The following is a 21,644-nucleotide window of genomic DNA, read 5'->3' as shown; positions in this document are numbered from 1 at the left end:
TTAATCCAAGAACTAGAATTATTACTATATAAAAAAATAATAATAATCAAGAATCAGAATTCAAGCAGACCATATTGTATATGGTCATGCTATATAATACACTTCTTTTTCTTTTTTGCAAAAATCATATGCAAATTATTATTTAAATTGGTATTGATTATGAATAATTATGGCAAACTATTTTGTTATTCATATAACTAACAAATTATTTATGGAAAAATGACTAAGTGTTATGAAAATTAAAAACTAAAGGGAGTTCAATATAATTATGTCAAATGCTTACTGATCAGTGTAATTTACCCTTAAATTTATTTACAATATATTAAGATATGGATAAATCATTACAAGAATTTAAAAAGATAAAAATATGATAATCTTCCTTTATAATTTACGAAAATCTTTTTTTTTTTTTGCTGGTAAATACCATAATCCAATTTGCAGTACCAAAAAAACACCAAACAAAATTTAAGACTAAAAAACTTGAACCATTTGCAAAAAAGTATCACTTAAATGTGCATAATCAAGCTTATCTACCATATCCATTCCAATGGATAACATAACTAATTTATTTATTTTTTTGTGTGATAAGATTGATTGATGTTAGATTTGATCAATTTTAACTTAAAATTTTTTCTTTCTCCTTAAGCAACTGACTAAGCATAGTTAATATAATAAAATTAACAATCTATTTATTTGACAACAACCGTTCACTAACTCTTAAAGAGCTTACCACTTCCATTTTTTAATTATTTTAGTAAAACTTTTTGAAATATTGCTACGCTGAGGCATAAAATTATTTAGGGTTTCCTTTTTAAAAATAAATTTTAGGGGCCCAAGGTGACAACCTAGATCACTTAACCACCACCACCCACCTATACCTTTGGCTATTCTTGTCGCAACTATGAACCCCACTACTACAAACCTCCCACCGCTATGCGATCCTCATACCTTTGTGACCTTTCTATTGCAAAGCCTTACCTCTACAATCCTTCATCTCTACAAACCTCCATTGTTGTGAAACCCCCTCTACTATGAAACCTCACATTTACAACCCATTTTTGCCACAAACTCCTACCTATATGATCCCTTACTACTACGAGCCTCACATTTGCACACCTCGACACTATTGCGAGAATGCCATATTCAATTCTGGCTATCTGAATAGGGGAAAAATAAAGTGGCTAGGGTTTTAGATTTAGGTTCAGGTTCAGGTTCAAGTTTGGATTTGGATTTGGGTTTGGGTTTGGATTTGGGGAAGGGGGAGGTATGCATGTGTTTATTGATGTTAGAGGAGGGTGCAATGTCAAAAAAGAGTATTGTATTGTTGCAAAAGTGGTTAGGGAGGATAATATTGGAGAAATGATAAAGGAAATTGGCGTCGTTAGGAAAAAAAAAAAAAAAAAAGAGTTACGGAATAGAGTTTGGGAAATAGAGTTTTAGATGATGAAGATAAGGACATTTTAATAATGTTATTTTAAAATAAAGTGAAAAATACTAATAAATCCCAAGTTTAGATAGTTTGAACCATTTAGTCATACAATTTATTTTATAGACCGATTGGTCCCATGTCAATGTTAATTGCACTTGAGCTCACGAATGTAACGTATGTGTTGGCTATTTTGAGGGGTATATTGGGTTTTAGGTGATGTCGTAATTATCAAAAAGCCCAAAAGTATACTATAGCATTGTTTTCCTTTTCCCTCAATTGCGAACAAAACGGAAGCTCAATAATGAAAACTTCAACATTTCCTTGATGACGTTGCAGTGTTGATCTTCAGTTTGTGTGAGTTGAACGCTAGATTTGAAAAAGTTACACTCAGGATTCATTATTCCCCAAATAACATTGCAAAAACCCCAAAAATCCTAGAAAATCATGAAAACTCCTTCTATTAAATTTACAGAGGCGAAGCGACGTGGGCATTGGGACATCTTGGAGTGCGATTAACATTGAGGACGTGACATGGATGATTTAAAATTAATCTGTTAACAATATCGTTGATCGTGTGTTAGTATGATGACAACAAAGTATGGGTGTCTTCGATGTTAGTTTGGTTGTTTATAGAACAATACAATACCAAGGTCGATGCTCGAAATGAGTTTTTGTTTAATTGGTGCATCATGTGGGGCTTTAGGTGATCTTATTCACGTCATAGGTTTGTGGTTTATCATTGATTGCAAATGTGATGTTGTACATGTTTGTAATGTGACAGACACATGATTTTGTTGGTTAATGTTGTATTATTTTCACGGGTTTGGGGGTTACCAATGATTGCAAATGTGATGTTGTGAATGTATGTAATGTAGCAGGTGCATGGTGTTGTAGCTAATGTTTATATGATTGGGTGTGTATTTTGTAATGTTAGGGGCTAGTGGGAGAATGTATGCCTGAAAGTGTTGGTGGTAGTAGGGGTAGCGGTTGTTAATTGTAAGGGATTGTTGAATTGTGTCGATGTTATGTTATGTGGTTGGTGTTTGGTGCTAATGTTATAGGTTGTTAGTGGGAGGCTTAATGGTACAACAATATGACTCTGAGCTAATGTTATATAAGTAAATGTAAACGTTACAATTCACACACCTTCTCAGGAAAACACAAATGATTTAACATCAATAATGTAACATCAAGTAGGTAATATCAATAATACCCACAATCGCTCCATGAAATCCCTAAAAAAAAATAAAAATGTTCAACCATATCTTATCCACATACACTTAATTACAAAAAAAAATCAAAAACATAATTACAATAAGGGACAAATAAGTAAATTCAAATATTACTAAATCAAATCAATAATAAATACTACAAATAAAAATGACTATTTGGTTTATAAAAAAAACATGTAGGATTAAATGGACTAACATTTCCCCAAAATGGAATTTATGAATAATTTCTTCTAAAATAAAATAGGTATTAAAAAAATAGTAAACTAAAATGTTATGTAAAAATAAAAACTCCTTTTGATTTTAGAGGAAATCATACTATGTTTGGTTCCATTTTTCTAAAAACAGTTTTCAGAAAATTCTATTTTCTTATTTTTCGTATTTTTTTATTTTTACTGAATTTTTTAAATATTTTATGCAAATTTTTTACTTTTTAGACACACCTAACATAAATATACCTAAAAAGTAAAAAAAATTGTAAAAAAAATCTTTTAAAAATTCACTAAATACCATAAATACAAAAAAATACAAGAATTCAGTATATTTTTTGTATTTTTATATATTTCTTAATTTTTAAAAATATTTTTTCACATTTTTTTTTACTTTTTATATACATCTAAGTAAGGTACATCTAAAAAAAAAATGTTTAAAATTTTAAAAATATTCACTAAAAACAAAAAAACATGAAAACTAAAAAACTCAATTTGCAAAAAATTTAATTCAGAAAACTCAAACCAAACACACTGAGTGTAATTATTTCATAGTAATGGAGCTGTGTAATTAGAAAATTTTTATTTACAAAAATGCTTTAGACCTCTAATTTAGAGGTACCACTAGTGATGTGGCAGTGGGTCCCCCACTGCCACAGCCAATCCTGTGTCTTGATTTTTTTTTTGTTTTTTTTTTTTTTGCTTTTCCACCTCATTAGAGGTGGGTTTAGAGATGCCTTTTTAGAGGTCTCTAGCATTGTTGTTTTTATTTATACACCATGCTTTTTCTCAAGACACCCCATTCCTTAATTCATACTTATTAGGGTTGGTTTGGGAAGTGGGTTGACTTTTTGACTTTTTGGCTTTTTTGGCTATTTTAGCCTGGGCTAAAAAGCTTGGTTTGAAAAGGACTTTTTGATTTTTTGACTTTTTTGATTTTTTTTGTGAGAGAAGAGTGTAATGATTATGGATTAAATGTGATGTTTTATTTATTGTGGCTAAAATAACTTATTTTATCTTTTATGACTATTTTAACCAAAAAAACCCCAAAAAAACCTCTTCCCAAACAGAGGCTTATAATATTTTTAAATTTTGATCTTCTGCTTAATGTTTATATATTTTAGCATAGGAAAGTACACATCATACACAATTTACACCGTGGCCTTAATATAAGACACACATGGCATGCCGGGTGGACATTCCAGAACTTCTACCTTCCCCTCCCAACCTCCGTCCCAAAATCGTCTCTCTCGCTCTCTCTGTCTCTCAGACCGACAAGACAAAGCACAGCACAGCAGCACCCTCCACAAGCCCCTTTCCCAGGTGATACTTGTGTGTATAAATTATAAATTATTACTATTACTATTGTTCACCAAATCAGAACAGGAGAGGAGCATAGCATAGCATAGCATTAGTTGGTGTTGTTAGGTGTTGGTTAGTTGTAGTTAGGGTAGCAGCAGCAACGACATGTCAGTGTCGTGTGGGGTGGAGTGCGTCCTTCTACTTGGTTGTCTCCGCTGGGCCTGCAAACGCTGCACCTACATCGGCTCCTACGACAGCGCCACCTGGCCTCCCGCCACCGCCTCCGAATTCGAACCCGTACCCCGCCTCTGCCGCCTCATCCTCGCCGTCTACGAAGACGACCTCCGCCACCCCCAGTTCCCCCCCTCCGGCGGCTACCGCCTCAACCCGGAGTGGGTCATCAAACGCCTCACCTACCAACAAACCCTCGGCCACGCCCCTCCCTACCTCATCTACGCCGACCACCTCCACCGCGAGATCGTTCTCGCCATTCGCGGCCTGAGCCTCGTCAAAGAGAGCGATTACAAGCTCATGCTTGACAATCGATTGGGTATGCAGATGTTTGACGGTGGTTATGTTCATCACGGTCTCTTGAAGTCTGCTATTTGGATTTTGAATGAGGAATCCGAGACCCTGAGGCGACTTTGGGTTGATAATGGATCTTCTTATAAGATGGTTTTTACGGGACACTCTTTGGGCTCTGGAGTGGCGGCGTTGTTGACGGTGATCGTAGTCAATCATCTGGACTTGCTCGGCGGAATTCCCAGAAGTAATGTGCGCTGTTACTCGGTGGCCCCTGCCAGGTGTATGTCGCTCAATCTGGCTGTCAAGTACGCCGATGTTATACATTCTGTGGTGTTGCAGGTATACTATTTTGATTTATTATTACTCTCTACTCTCTTTAATTAGGTTTTTTATTAATTGCTTAATTAATTGTTGTGAAATTTATTTTATAATCAACTTCCTTATTATAATTGAAACATATACACACACACATACACACACAACTGGCCTTTGGTAGTTTCAGTTTGAGATAATATTGAGGTTTTTGACTTGACTTTTATCGATTTCATTTCATACCATCACCTATCAATTTTTGAATTCAAATTTCAAAATTATCCCTCTTATTTTTTTTCTTGAAACCAGTTATAACACTATTTTTTAAACTAATTCATTACGGTAACAAAATGATCCCCTAGTAAGAGGCATCTCCAACCCAATCCTCTCTCAACTCAACTTTTTTTTTTTTAATTCAAAATTTGAATATAGAGGATCTCACCATTCACCCAAACTCCAACCCCAAATTTCATTTTCCTCTCTAAATATTTCCCTCCAAAATTAACCATTCATTTTCCGTCCATCAATTTTTCTTCTATCCATTTTCCTTACCAGCTATCCTTCCATAAAAAAGCAGAACCCTTCTACAGCAGACAGTTTTTCATTCTGATCATTTGGAAAAAGAGTTTTACAACAAATTTATCTAACACATCATTTTCTAATTTGGATGTAGAGCATATTTCTCCGTATCTAATAAGGTATGTGGATTTTTTTTCATCAATAAATGTTTAATTTTAAAGTTTTTGTTAAATATATTTAATAGTAGACTCTTTGTAAAGGCATGATTTCAATCTTTTTAATTATAACAAATTTATAAAAATTAGATGTATATATCAAAAGTTATTTACTTGTAAAATATTTATATATGTTAACATTTATTTGTGTTTTATCTTATGACATATAATAAAAAATACAAAAGGATATGATTGGTATATAAATTTGAAAGTAAAAGGTCTTTAGGACAAAGTTGGTATTTTAAAAAATAAAATTAATATATAGTGTTATGGAGACCATTCTTTTCATTTTTTTTATACTTTTTCTATATTTGGAGGATGAACTATTCCTCCTCTCAAATGGAGATAGTTTTAGAGGATGGATTGGAATAGGTAATCCTTCATATTTGAAGATGATAGAGTGTAGGGTGGAGATGTCCCTAACAATCTACAATGTGACCAAAATCTTCCCCTTTAATCCCTTCGTCTTCTCAAGACCCCAACCCCTGACTCCCATATTATTCAATTTTGGGGAGGTTTGGTTTGAAGTAGTGCTGATGGTTTGATTGCAATGGCAACTGAGAAGAACTGACACATGACACAATACAGATACACACGCACTAATGTAGTTTATTGTGCCATATATTTGAATATTATATATTTATTTTTATTAAATTTATCAACTTTGGATATGTTACTTAGTGAAATAATTGTCTGTGGGTCATAAGGTAGTTGTGGAGAGACGTGGTGGATATGATAGTCGTGGTAGTGGGTAGATGTGGCAACTGAGTTTGGCTGTGGCGTGGCGGTGGTTGGGTGTCGGCTGGGTTTGGTAGTAGTAGGTAGATGGCGGTGGTGACTGGTGGAAGGTGCTAATGGCTATTGAATAAATAGAGGGTGGTGGCCTATGAAGCATGGGTGCGCGTATGAATACAGACACGGGTACGATACGAGTACACCGACACGCCAAAATCTACAAAAAGTAAGATATGGATACGGCTAGAGTACGTCAATTATTTTTTTTAAATTTTTTTTTAATAGCTAAACATACAAGCTACAAATCAAAGTTCAACACAATAACTGAAAAGAGAAATTACAAAAACAAAAATAAATTAATATTCAACAATACTAATAGAATACTAAAGTAAAATCTTGGAAAAAAAAAATCACAAAAAGAAGATCAGTTGTTGTGGGAAAAAAAAAATGAAGAATAAAATGTATTAAAAAAAAAATATTACAAAAAGAAGATGAATTGAAGAAGGAGAATCGAAGAAAAGGGAGAGTCAAAGGAGAATTGAAGAAAAGGAAGAATCGAAGGAGGAGTGATCGACTACAAGAGGAGTTTAGAAAACTCACCGGAAAAGAGAAAACTCAAGTGTTGGGAGTCATCGATGGTTGCTAAATTTGCAAATGGTTGTTGTAAAAAATACAAATGAAAATTTGAAAAAAAAAAATCGAAGAAGAAGAGGAAGAATCAAAGAAAATGAACCATGAAAAACTCACCAGAAAAGTTGAGCTTCGTCACCGACCAGCCATTGTCCTCGAACGAGAGTCACGGTTCTTCGAATGAGTCAAGAAGAGAGGTAACGATGCAGCAGAGTTTGTAACATAAACCTAATTTGATTATGTTTTTTATTATTACAAAACACCCCAAATTTATTAGGTTTTTCAAAATGTGCAAATATTAATTGCTCCGGTACCCGTAAAAAATTTTAAAAATTCTGTTTTTGCCCTGGCTTACCCAACCCCATTCCCATGGAGTACCTTGTGTGTACCCATGGCGTACCTAACTTCCCTAGATTGGATATGGCATACCTGGTACGCATGCAACCGTACCAGTACATGTACTAGTACTCGGTAATTGTATAACAACATTTTTGGAGTACCTGTGCTTCATAGGTGGTGGCGGTAGATGTTTCTTGGACTCGAGCGTAGGTGTGTATCTAGAGGTTTAAACTACCAAATCTCAAATTTAAAGTTACGTGAACTCGGCAAAAAAGGATGGTATTTTTTATTTTTTTTAATCTATTATATGAGATAAAATAGCATTTTATGTGACCGAGAATGTCAAAAAGGTACTTTACTCATTTTAAAGCAATTATGCAACAATATAAACATATAATGATAATGCTATATACAAATATATAAGAAGTATTCGATGAAAAGTATCAAACACATCCCACACCATTTTCCCAAGTGTTAAGTGTTCAACGTGGGTATTTGATTTATTTTGAAAAATTCATATAACATAGGTGGCTGTTGGGGGTTTCTAGGTGTGATGGTGGTGGCTGTAGAAAGGGATAGTGGTGGGTATGATGGTGCTGGCAAAAGAGAGGGGTGGCGGGTTGTGAGAGTGGTGAGGAAGAGAGGGGTGGTGGTGGGTGTGATGGTAGTTGCAAAAGAGAGGGGTGGTGGTTGGTGTGATTGTGGTGGCAGAAGAGAGGGGTGATGGTGGAGGGTTGTTGGTTGTGATGGTGGTGGTGGAAGAGAAGGGTGGCGATTGTGGTGGTTTGTGGGTTAGCGTTAGGATTACGGAGTGATGGAGAAGGTAAAGATGATTCAAAAGGGATTTTAATCATTTAAATTGGAGTTAAATTTGGCCTTTTTATTGAAATATATGCTATGGTAAAAGTAAAAAATGTAATTTGCATGATCTATTATCATTGTTAGTTTGACTATTACTAGAGGGGAGATCAATGTAATTTTGTCAAACTAGTGGAACCAGCTGTATTTATGCTATTTCCTATTGTATTTCGTCATACTATGGAAGCTGGATATATGTCATTGTAATTTACCTATATTATTTTAGTGCTTTTTTTTGGGGAGAGTGTATATATTCTCTACGACTCCACATTGTCAACTCATGTTCTCCTTTGGCTTCCTTTACTTTTTAAAGTTCTCTTCATGTTTCATTAAATCCCTTATCCAGTCAGCCTTCTATGGGCATCAAGTGTATGTATATATATAATTGTAAGGTTAATTCAAGTATTTATGTATTTATTTTTTTCAGATTGAATTTAAAGGGTACTCTTATGAGGTTGTTAGAAGTGGGCATGTTAGTTTATTATTTTCATTTTCTCATTTATTCTCCATCTGTACCATAGTTATATTCACTCAATATGAAGAGTTTTGGAAATGAGTATGCAAAATGTCTTAGCTTTTGGAGTTGGAAACTTTTATGTTTCTTCAGATGGGTAGATGTTTTGGATACTGCTCACTAGCCTCAAAACACTTAAAAAAACCTAGAAATAATTTGCAGTAAAACGTTCATGTAGTCTAATGATTCCTTAAAAGATATCAGTGACGACGAGCATTTGTTAACCATTTATAGGATCACAAAAAACATTCAAAATTGGTGCAAGAAACTTATGTACTTGACCTCACTCCCTTGAACTTGTAGCTGTTGATCTAGTTTGAAGCAATAAACTTGTGTACTTGACCTCATTCCCTTGAACTGGTAGTTTTAGATCCATTTTGAAGCTAGAAACTTGTGTACTTGACCTCATTCCTTTGAACTTATAGTTGTAGATCTGAGCTCTATTTAACTTATGGAGCCTGATTCCTCAATTGAGTGTGGATTTGACAAATTGGACTTCGTAAATTTTTTATTAATGGTAATTCTCTTAGCATAAATGTTGGCTGGAGTTACCTGAGATATTTTTTTTTTTTAGTTTAATCTTTCTTTCTGTCAGTCAACTGTTCAAGTTGCTAAGATTGCTCTGCCTTAGGTTGTCTAGACTTGGCAATTGTCTACCATTTGATGTGCTTGTGCTATTTCTTTGACACAAAGTGGCTAATCTTAGATTCTAGTTTGTTCTTGCTGCCTTGATTAATGTGATAAGACTTCAATTTTCCGTGTGTCCTCATGGCACTATGTGGGACCACATAATAACAGTAGATAAAAATGCTATTCCTAAGTACTTGGTACAGAGATAGCTCTTGGCATTCTCTGTACAAACCCGCTCCCTCAGAGTTGAACGCTTGAACTCATATTCTCATGCTTGGTAAGTGGCATTCCAAGCTTCTGCCGGAAAATCAAGCAATGGCCCCATTTACAATGATTTCTAGGTTTCTATAATCTGATGACATGCCACATTGTACAATAATTTGCCCTAGTGAGTAATTTTATGACTCGACTTCTCGTTGCAAGGGCCGTTATAATGCATATTAGAGCTGTAGGTAATAGGTAGACAGTCTGAGAAAGGAATATGCAAACATCAACTATTATATACCACCATTGTGTGAGGTTGGAATAGATTTATAGAATATCATAAGTTAACCACAGTAATATAAAATTTAACTCATAAACAGTCTGGAGCTTCTTGGATTAGGTAGGTGTACGGATGGAGGAGAGGCACCTTGACTCAAGGGAGCTGTAGAGTTGCATGAGAGGGGGATTGTTTCGATCTCACATCGGTTAACATAGGCCTTGGCCATGTGCATATAAACCTCTTGGGCACCCTTCCCTTGCAAGCTGGTTTTCATGGGTGAGTTCTATCTAAGGGGTTCGTATAATTTGGTATTAGAGCCAGCCACCACATCGAGTATGGGATCAGGAGTATAGGATAGGACTCACTCTAAAAAGGTGTCAAATATTGATAGTGGAGTGAAGCTGCCAGAAGGGAAAGGGCTACCACTAGGTCAATGTCGATAGAGTGGGCCAATGTGGAAGTCGGCTGCAGAGCTTGGTTGTATGTTATGATCCCACATTGGTTAACATAGGCCTTGTACCAGTGACTAGAGAAGATGAGCTTCTGTTTGAAGAGGGTGGCATGCCTCCAAGAGGGGATTCACATTTTAACGTGATCATACCACCCAAGTTTGCTTTAATAATTCCAGAGTTTTTAAAGGTCTTACATAGTAGATCTAGCTCATCTGACTGAGGCATACTGCAAGCAAGTTCCCAGCTCAGAGCAGTAAGTCAGTCTATAGAATTGTAGTTGTGAGCCTTGTAAAACTAGGATTCATTGGCCTTGAAGTTAGTTACAGGAAGGATAATGCGAGTCATGCGTCAAAGGTTTGCTGTTGAGGGGACTGGAGACTTTATGTTTCATCAAGCATGCTCAAAATTGAAGTACCATCTCTGATGGGTTTATGATGCAATACCATCTTAATGGCTTCAACTGTTGTCATCTATGTCAGGATTATCAAGTCCATAAGCCAACAAATGGGCATGCCATGGCTTGCCACAGATATTTACCTATATTGATCAAAGTTTACTATACTGTATCCTATAATCTTCCTACGTTGCATTGCATAATTCTTAGGAATATTTGGTACTCATGAAAATTTTAGGAGAACAAAAAAGTTCATAACATTTGAACAACAATATGATTTTCAGAGGCCTTCTATATCTCAATTTCCTGTCCTCAATTTTGAAAACCTTTGATTTGATTGCTTGTCTGTTGGATGAGTATGTGGTGTGGTTGTACCTGCTTGCTAATTGTCCAAGATCATGTAGCTCAACTTTAATTGTTCATATCAGAATTTGCTAGTTCTATGCTTAATGTTTTGGGTAAACTACCACTTTGTCGCTAAAATTTATAATTAGTAACATTTTTTGTGACCAAGTTTTTAAACTGTCGCTGAAAACTGTCAATTAGTAACTTTTTGTTGATAGTGTTTGATGAAAAACGCCATTAATTCTCACTGGACCTATTTGACAATAAGTCTACTTATTAAGACCTACACGTAAAGTTCCCCTAATGTTTACAGTTCCACCTAGAAAAAACTGGTACAGATGCCCCACATTTTCGTTGTGCATGGTAAACACACTAAAATGGTTGACATGGTCATTTCAGAGAAGAATGCATTCTGGAGGAATGCCAGCAACAGTCTCTTGCACAGTTTCTCTCCAACACTTTCTTTTATGCGTTCAAACATAGGCTATGATTTTAAGGCTTTGACAGGCAATCAGATAGAGAAACGATAAAGAGAGAAAGAAAATGAGCTTCTGCTCCCTTCAACAATGTATCTCTACTATTATTTGATTTAGGGTAAGAACCGTTGTGAGCAGAGCCCTACTCCTTACCTGTTTCTGACTGCCAATGACCACCCTTTGTCTTTTTCAGTCATTTTTTAAAAAATTAAGAAAATAATTGAAGAATATGTTCATAATTTGATTTTCTAATCTTGTGTCAATGTATGATAGGTAGAATTCTAAGAAATGGATCTCAAATGTATAAACTAAATGATAAATAATTAAGCTCCTTTGCATAGCCAAAAATTATAATTTATAAATTAAACTCCCAAGACAAAACCCCCATCCATAGCAATCTATGATTGAACAATGGTTAGAGGCAATTGCCAGATTGATTGTGGTGACGATGAGGAGGAACATGTGGAGGCCAGGTAATTGTACCTTTCAGAATGGTGGCAGGAATTCAGTTGGGCAGAATAAGCTGGAGGCATGGTGGGCATCTTTTAGGAGGCTAAGGGACCATTGACTTTTATAATTTTCATTTCCCAACAGCTGTTGAATAACAGGGTTGGTTTTTGTTGACTTGTTCTGAGATGGCGATGGTAGATGGGGGTGGGGAGGTTGCTCTTTTCAAACATCATTTCTTTGATATTTGATAACCGACAACACTTCTCAATTCAAGTTCACCTCTTTTTAAATGGGTTAGTTGTGCAGGTGTGTAATGCAACAGTCAGAACAAGACTAGTGGAGTCAACTGTTGCTAGCATTGCTTGTGTGTTCAATATCACCAAATGTCTTTAATTTGTTGAATTGATCATCAGTAATTTGTCTCATATTTGCGTTAAATCATCAAACTCTCAATTTTTTGTTATAACATATGCATTTATTCATTAGGACCTATTAGAGAGATAGAGAGGAGGCATATCAGATGGTTAAACGTATTGAATCTTGCTTGTATCCTTTAATTAGGACCTATTAGAGGTATATTAATTCTTTTCTGGATGCTGATTTCAAGATGGGAATGATGTAAGATTGCTGTTTCAATGGGAAGAAGCCATGTGATTATTGAGATATATATATTTTACTCTAACGAGTATGGCAAATAACTGTTTGTATGGATTGTAGCACCTTGCAGGTTTAGTGCTGTAGACCATGGTTTCCCTGATTTCTGTCTATCATATGTCCTTTTCTCTTTGTTCAATTTTCATTCTACCTGAGACTCTGCTACCATATGTCAATTGCTTGCCCATATATTTGGAAATCATGCAGACCCTTTTTAGTCATGTTATGCATCTAACTTTTGTGTAGTTGCTCCAATTTATTGAACTAACCATGCTACCTCAAATTAATGTTTCTAGGATGATTTCTTACCAAGAACACCGACCCCCTTGGAAGATATATTTAAATCGATCTTCTGGTGAGTTGCATTCTTTTGATATGATGACTCAAACTTTATGAAGCCTTTGAATCTGTTGTTTACTTTTTGGTTTTCTACCTTGTAGAGGAGTGAATTGTTATTATTATCTCTTAAACCAGGCCTTAATGCTTTGGACAGCTTGCCCTGCTTATTATTTGTGGTTTGCTTTTGGGATACCTTCATACCAGAAGGTAGGAAGCTTAGAGATTTTAGAAGACTCTATGCACCTGGAAGAATGTACCATATTGTAGAAAGAAAATTTTGCAGGTAACAGCAACTCTGAACCATTATTAATTTTATTTTAGGGCCTCATCTGAGGATTATTAGGAGTTATCTGAATTTGCCTTGCATAGCCCCTAGGTATTTTATGTCCTATAACTATTGAGGAAGAAATCTCAGAAAATTGCTGCATATTGCAACTGTCTTTTGACTCTATACACAACTGCATTGCAGTTTTAAGTGGAGACCCTATTGCTGCTTCCTTGTGACAGATTCTAATTCAGTTGAGGTTAGACTATAAAACTTGTAACTTGCCTGGATCTACCACTCTAGAGATGGTGTCACTATTGTACAGTTACTATGCCACAGTAGGTGACCTTTTTGTCGCCAAAAAGTATCAACCATACCTGTATTTCAATCCAATAGAAAGAGATGGGCCATCCTTTAGTTCATGTCCTGGAAACTTCAGCAATACAGTGGCCCATTTTTATAACAAAATTGTCCTACTAAAATTTCATAACCCGTTGGTGAATGAAGAAAATAGTTGTTCCTTATAAATCAAAACATTAGACGGTACGTCGGTACTAGTCAATTATTCAAATATCTTCTGGAGTTTCTCTTGGGTGACTGGCATATCCTTATGATCACAGCATGATGTTTCCATGTTGTGCACCAGAACAATATGCTAAATGCATGCTCTATGTTTTGGTCTTCCCCTGAGAACAATATAGTAAGACTAAAGATGGACACCCCCCTACCAAATGCAGCAGAAATGATCTCTGAAATAGACTTCTTCTTTTTTCTCCAACTGTACATGCAAATTATTGGCCATGATCAGCAGAACTCACTGATTTAGAAGAGCACATTTCAGCTACTTTGGCCTGTAAAAGATAGAAAAGAATTTGTTCATAGAATTGATTTATTTTTACCCACTCTTGCTGCATATTACTACTTTGAAGCCTGTATAAGTATTTCTATTCAATTCAATTTAGATTGCTCATAATGTCTGGACTTGTTTCTTGGGATCTTATTCTAATAGGTGGGTGTTTCTATATTTAAAAGATTTGTAGTTTCGTAATAATTTCAATTTTTTCTTACAACTGACAACTTCATTAAAGCTTAACCAATCTATGGATTTCAACCACCAGTCTCTTTTCTATTTTCAAAATAGAATTTAAATCAATCAATAAAATATAGTGTTTAACAGAATAACAGTATTGCTCATGTTTCTTCCACTGTGAACTCCAACTTAGTTTCTAACTATTACTCATTAAATCATTCAAAGGAAAATAGGGAAAATGGAAATAGCTATCGTCAATCACTGGAATGCCATTTTATCCTTTCTTGTGACACTTGTTGATAAGTTGAACCTGATAGTACCATACCTATTTTCTTATTTGTTTAATTTTGGAATTTATATTGGTGATAAATATTAATGTTCTGTCAAGATATTGGTGTTACGTATCACAAAACAATCAGATATTCATAGTATATAGAACAATTCTCATGACGATTCCGTCTTCAGTATAGAAGTTTAAATCCGGATCAAACAATGTGGAATTGACCAATACTTCAAAATTATATTTTGTATTCAGGAAGATTTTCCTATTATATGTTTAGGAATGGTGTACATAATAATTAAAACAAAAATGCTAGACTCCAAAAAAATTGCCAAAAATTCTTCACAATACTCACATGAATGTGCCACACCCATGTGAGTATTCTGTATAATTTTTGGTAGTTTTTTTGGAGAACCTAGCATTGCTCTAATAAAAAATATCCTGTATTATATAGTTTTCCAGTAGTTGGTGTTAATTGTTATGTAATTATCTGTCCTCAAGTAGCATTTGTGTTATTCTTTTCTTTTCTCTTGTAAGAAAGCTGGTGGCAATTTGCTAGCAAAATAGTTTTGTTTGCTCTGAAATTATGTCCTTGCATTGTACACACAGATGTGCAAGATATCCTCCAGAGGTCAGAACTGCCATCCCAGTAGATGGAAGATTTGAGCACATTGTCTTATCTTGCAATGCCACACAAGATCATGCAATTATTTGGATAGAAAGGGAAGCAGAGAAGGCTCTAAATGTAAGTGGGAAGCAATTTTACTCTTTTAGTTTGACCATGTTCTTTTTTCATCATAAGCATGCAAATTTTTCAACTGAAACTCCAACAAAATCTGAAAGATGGGCAAATGACACTTCTTACCCTTCAACATTTACTCAAATTTTACTTTGGTCCCTTGTGCTTCAATTGTAACAATCTTAACCTCATACTTACAGGAAAATTTGAATATGGTCCTTCAGTCAATATTTTCCATTATGACTTTTCATCAAATTTTGCAACAGCAATTGATGGAGGGACTACACTGACACAACGTTTGGTAACTTAGGAGAGAAAAGCAAAGAAAAGAAAGGATTGTAATTTCTCTTCCTCTTGTTTGGATAAATGGGATAGAAAAGAAAGGAAAATATAATGATTTGTCTCTTATCTTGTTTAGTTGAACTACATAAAAGAAAAGAAAAGAAATTGTTTCATATTATATTTACCAAAATAACCTTTTATAGGTGTTAGTTTTTTTATTTCTTCTATATATGAAGGGACAATTTTGGAAATATAAAAAGATAGTGAGTAGTTGGTTTCTTTTCTCATCCATTCTCTCCACTTTTGTAAAGATTCAAAATGAAGGTTATGAGAGAAATGGGTTTCTCTCCATTTCATCCCATTTCACTCAATTTTTGTCCTCTTTATTAATCCAAACAAGTGATATGAACCGAGAGAAATGCATTTCTTTTCTTTGCTTCCCAAATCAGTCAATCAAAATGTGAACCTCACTTGAAAGTATGAGGTTAAAATTGTTACAATTGAAACATGAAGGACTAAAATGAAATTTAAATAAAAGTTGAAGTGTGAAAAATATAATTTGCCCCCAAAGATTGCCATAGGAAGATTTGGCATGGACTTTGTCATCACCAATGTCAATGTCAGATTCTCTCTTTGGAATAAAACTGCTTGGATGGAGTTTTAAAAATTGAATAAACATTTCAGTAGGTCATATTTGCCTTCTGAAATGGGCTTTTGCCATTAATAACTTTTGCCTTTGGATGTGTGTTGGGTTAGACAAATCCATGAAATTTGTTGTTATATTTAAGTTTTTGAAATCGATGTTTGACACAGGCACATACCACAGTTACACTTGTCACACTAATGACTTGGTATCACCAATCAGCTAACTTGTGACATTTGTTTAGATTGTGATCAACAATAACTCTACAGAACAATAACACAACTTTAAACACCAACACTGTAACATGTTAAACTCTCTCTCGCTGTTTTGACAATCCTCAAAATTTTGGAATTTTACCAAATTAGCACTTTGTTCTCTTTTTTTCTTTTTCTTTTTTTTTTTTCTTTTTATTTTTTTTATTTTTTTATTTTTTTTTATTCTCTTTTGGTGAACTAGGTAATAGCTGATCTGAGCAATGTGTAATGGTTACTTGGATTTTTTATTTTATTTTATTTTTTCTAATACTGGTCGCTCTATTTGGGTTTTTTATTTTCTTCAAAAAAATAGAATTTAGTTTGACAAAAATAAATACCAAAAAAATATTTTAAATTTTAGAGAAATTTATTTTACCCCCCAAAAGATGAAATCATATGAAAAATGGATAGTTACGGGTTGGTCCTATAAAATCATAGATATTTATTATTATAAAAATATTTTAAAAAAATAAAATTCAACTACTTACGCTTCTCACATCATATTTCAATACAAACTAATACAAATAAACTAAAAATTTACAAAACTCATAACAAAAACCAAAATGGCCCAATCATTTATCACTTTGATAAATTTTTTGTTAAAATCCACCTACTCTCCACCTACTTCACCCACTTAAACCTACTCCACTAAACCTAACCCACTACACAACTACCACCTCACCTACTCCACTAAACCTAACCCACTACACCACTACCACCTCCACTTCACCTACTCCTTACCTACTACACACTCACCCTCTTCTATATATAGGAATCATGAATCATTGTAATATATATCAATTTCATAAATCAATAATACAATCATTTCTCTTTATACATTAAATTTCTACATGGTATCAGAGCAAGGTTGAGAACCTAGTAATTCCGCTTCACCGGCGGGCGGCAGCCTCGCCTTGGCCGCCCGCCGGACCTCTACACATACATTCACTCCGCTGCCACAAATTATTTGATCTTCTTGTTGCTGCTGCTAACAAATTCCATGTCCACCGCCAACGACCAGCGCCGAGTCTCTCTTCAATCTCTGCATCTTCTTCACCCCCTTTGCCATCTGTGGCTTCTGGCCAACTGGAAAATGGCCCATTGCATGACATGTCTTCTCTTATGCAACAATTACCCTTCAAGAGAGGGTTGTCAAAGCACTTTCAGGGAAAGTCACAGTCATTCACTTCTTTGGCAAATGTGAGGTGCTTGGAGGATCTTGCAAAACCAGAGAACCCTTACAATAAGAGGTTAAAGACTTGCAAAAGCTATGGAGGATTATTAGACAGCCACAGATCATCAAGTCACCTTCACCTTTCCCGGACTTTTCTTTCCTCTGTTTCCAAGTTTATCATAAAGCATAAAGACACAGGAGGGACTTGACCCTCTTCTCTCTCTCTCCACTTTATCACATGGGTTTTGTCCCCTCTTTTCGTTTCTTTTTATTTTACTATTATCTACCCACTCTTCTTTTCTTTAAACATAAAACCCTCTCTCTCCTCATTCATTTTATTATTATTATTATGCACATACTCAGAATCCAAAACCCCACACACACATATATATTTTGCTTTCTTTTCATTAGTTTATACATTTTGTTCCCTTTTCACCATTTTTCCGTAAGAGAGAGAGAAAGGGGCACACCCAATTCACTTTTCTTTTTTAATCACACCCATCCACCGCCCAAATTTTATTTTTTATTATAAAACTTAATTGGTGCTCTCAATTCGCCCTGTTCCCCACTCCATCCTTTATTATTTTTATTCATTATTATATATTCATCATCACCATGCTTATCATTTCATCACCATCTCCATATTTTTTTTTTATTATTCGATTCCAAAAAATAAAAAAATAAAAAATAAAATAAAAAATCATCATTCCACAAACTTGTTGTTTCTTCATGCCGGGGATCAACCCCGATCAGAATTTTACAGCAAAAAAAAAAAAAAAAAAAAAAAAACGCAAATCCAACACCCACGACAACAACGGCTTTGTTTTCTTTTCTGCAAACAACCACATCCACAGGCGGGATTTTTTCTTCTCTTCGCCTATTCCGCCGGTCTTTTCTTCTTGCCTCCGTCCTGGGCGGCCCTTGACGGTGTTGCCTCCGTGTTTCCCACTCCACTGGGCACGATCACTACTCCCTGATCCTCCACTGCAGCATATGGCGGACCACCAAATCGGAACATCACGGTGGCCTTCCGCTTCAGCTCCTTGTTTTCTGCCTTTAGCACACTAATCTCTGCTCGCGCATCCTTATACATGCGTTGGAGCAGAGCCAGTTGGGCGTTTAACTGCTGCACCTCATTTGTCCTACTCTGCAGCCGGTTCGACAAGTTTGTGACCGCCGTCATGGTTTCTACACATGACTTCAAAGTATACTGATTGGCCTCCACATCCGACTGTACTGCCATTCTTTGCTCCACAGACCGCATCGGAAAGTTCAACGGAGCAAACTCCGAGGCGCTTGGTTGAGGTTCCAGTGCCACCGCACCAGTTATCTCTCTTGTTGACTCATTGAGGTCGGGAAAGAGAGTGAGTAGACCACGGGATGAAGATGCCGTATTCTGGGTAGCTGAACGGGAAGAAGAGGCCATTGTTCAGATGTTTCAGAGAAGGGTTGGACACAAAGTCTTTACCGAGTGTTTCAGAATGACAATGTTCAGAGAGTTTCAAACTGGTTTGCACAGCCTCCGCCTCGGTTTATAAAGACCATGACGAAGAGGCCGACATGCCACTTTGTCGCTCACGTGCCTCGCCGCGTCTCCGGCTCACCTTTTAATGGCTCGACGCTTTCTGTCAGGCACGCCTTTTGATGAAGTGGGCGCGCCTTTTGAGGGCGCGACTTTTGAGGGCTCACTATATATATCCATATATATATATATATATTTGGGCAGCCTATATACACCATCATACAGTGTATTTTTTATGGGTCCGACAAGACTCTGTAAACTGTCCCGACATTGATTCCGGTTAGCTCCTTTATGGGTCCGACAAGACTCTGTAAACTGTTCCGACATTGATTCCGGTTAGTTTCTACAAGGGTCCGACAAGACTCTGTAAACTGTCCCAACATTGATTCCGGTTAGCTCCTTCATGGGTCCGACAAGACTCTGTAAACTGTCCCGACATTGATTCCGGTTAGTTTCTACAAGGGTCCAGCAAGACTTCGTAAACTGTCACAACATTGTCTGCTACAACGGTCCGACATGACCCCATAAACTGTCTTCTACAACGGTCCGACATGACCCCATAAACTGTCTTCTACATCGTTATGACACCACCATATAGTGTCCTCTACAACGTTATGACACCACCATCCAGTGTCTTCACCAATGGTCTGACACGACCATACAGTGTCTCCTATCCTCTTTTATTTTTATGTATTTTCTTGTTTTGTTACTCTCTCCAAACTCAAGTTGGTTAGTTCCTATCCCCCTTGAGTTTGCGGGGGCTGTTAAAATCCACCTACTTCACCCACTTAAACCTACTCCACTAAACCTAACCCACTACACAACTACCACCTCACCTACTCCACTAAACCTAACCCACTACACCACTACCACCTCCACTTCACCTACTCCTTACCTACTACACACTCACCCTCTTCTATATATAGGAATCATGAATCATTGTAATATATATCAATTTCATAAATCAATAATACAATCATTTCTCTTTATACATTAAATTTCTACATTTTTCAATATTATTACTAGTATCAAATGACCATTTCACAAACAAAAAACATACATTTAACAGGTCTCAATATTTTCTCATTATCAAAATGAGGGGCAAATACATAAAGTTTTTCACTCAGGACTTGTGAGGTAATAAATCCTAGGACCTGTTGATAATTTTTGTGAAATAAATATATATAAAATATATATTTTTTAACCAAATAAGTTTTTTTGAACTTTTATTTTGTTTTATTTATAGAAAATAAAATTTGAAAACTCAAATCAAATGGTGAATATATTTATTCATCGCATTCTCTCTTTGCTTTGTAAACTTTTATCAACATAACAAAATATTTGTATTTTCTTTATACAAAAAAATGAAACATATAATTTAATGAGAAAATGCAATAAATTTAAGTTGTGGCCTCTGGGATTGGTTAAGTGTTACCCACATGCCCATATCAACAAATTTACAAGTGTTTTTACGGTTGGTGACGATTGATTTCCTGAGAGAGGAATTTTAATGTTGTCTGGGTTAAAAAGTGGAGTTATTGCTGATGTGAGAATGTAGATGAGTTGTATTCTACCTAAACAAATGTTACAAGCTGGTTGGTTGGTGTTAACAAGCCATTAGTGTGACATGGTGTAACCGTGGTATCCATATTTTCTACCAAGCTGGGCTTTGTCATCAATTGTTGTAATTAAATCAATTTAGTCAGAAGATGAATTTCATGCATTCTGCTGCAAATTGATGCCTTCTTACAGAGAATGAGGGACAATATTTCTGAGACCGTAACAACTGCCCCAAAAGTACAAAAATTCGAGAGGATGCATACTTTACAAAAAGAACACAGGGATGCTTTGGAAAGAGCTCTCAGTTTGAACATACCTCACGCTGTCAATGCCCCTGAAGACGAACCCTCAACAAGCAAGGAAGAATCTGTAGAAGGTGAGGATGCCGCTGAGTCTTCTGAGAATGAAGCAAAAGCTAAATCAGTGTCCTGCGGTGGAAGAACTAACTGGAATGCTGTGGTTGGGAAGATTTTGAAGAAAAACGAGTCTGGAGAATTCCTACTGAAGAATGTCACAATTGCTCCACAATAACAGCCCCGTCTCTGATGGTTGTCTTATTTTTTAGTGATTGATTGTATGCATGTTATAGGTTATTTTTTTATCATTGGTAATCATTTTTTGTATGGTTACAGTTTTTACCATATCTTGTAAAAAGCATTGACATTCAACCCTGGCTGGGCTTGCACCCATGAGGTGCAATTTTACATGTTAAACAGCAGATTGTTATTAGTGTTTTTCAAAGGTGTAATCTGTTTGTAAAAAATGTGTGTTTACAACATATTATTTCATTTTACTTGAAACTATTTTTTGTCTGTGCATTTGTGAGTTTCTATTCAATGTTCAGAGTTGACGATG

General features: G+C 35.6%; 1 protein-coding gene across 2 annotated transcripts; it reads left to right on the top strand.

The window, feature by feature from the left end:
* Positions 1 to 4,009: 4,009 nt before the first annotated feature.
* Positions 4,010 to 21,589, top strand: LOC114287152 (alpha/beta-Hydrolases superfamily protein). Of its 2 annotated transcripts, none has more exons than XM_028230430.2 (5): positions 4,010 to 5,033; positions 12,998 to 13,056; positions 13,195 to 13,323; positions 15,225 to 15,360; positions 20,982 to 21,589. In XM_028230430.2, exons 1-5 carry the CDS (start codon positions 4,335 to 4,337, stop codon positions 21,318 to 21,320), a joined length of 1,362 nt encoding a protein of 453 aa, XP_028086231.1. In that variant the 5' UTR covers positions 4,010 to 4,334; the 3' UTR covers positions 21,321 to 21,589. The 2 variants fall into 2 exon arrangements, with proteins under 2 accessions (XP_028086231.1, XP_028086233.1); XM_028230432.2 differs by lacking the exon at positions 20,982 to 21,589 and adding an exon at positions 15,555 to 15,834 and having other exon boundaries at positions 4,022 to 5,033.
* Positions 21,590 to 21,644: the final 55 nt, after the last annotated feature.

The sequence above is a fragment of the Camellia sinensis genome, chromosome 4 (assembly GCF_055761805.1).
Source record: "Camellia sinensis isolate YWXY chromosome 4, ASM5576180v1, whole genome shotgun sequence".
Taxonomy (NCBI): domain Eukaryota; kingdom Viridiplantae; phylum Streptophyta; class Magnoliopsida; order Ericales; family Theaceae; genus Camellia; species Camellia sinensis.
This window is presented reverse-complemented; position numbering and strand designations above follow the sequence as displayed.

What these genes read in the sequence shown, in the direction of transcription:
- LOC114287152 (XM_028230430.2), top strand. Translation starts at nt 4,335, where the DNA reads ATGTCAGTGTCGTGTGGGGTGGAGTGCGTCCTTCTACTTGGTTGTCTC. An exon ending in TACATTCTGTGGTGTTGCAG is followed by an intron (nt 5,034 to 12,997) that starts GTATACTATTTT and finishes TAATGTTTCTAG; the next exon opens with GATGATTTCTTACCAAGAAC. An exon ending in AAGCAGAGAAGGCTCTAAAT is followed by an intron (nt 15,361 to 20,981) that starts GTAAGTGGGAAG and finishes GCCTTCTTACAG; the next exon opens with AGAATGAGGGACAATATTTC.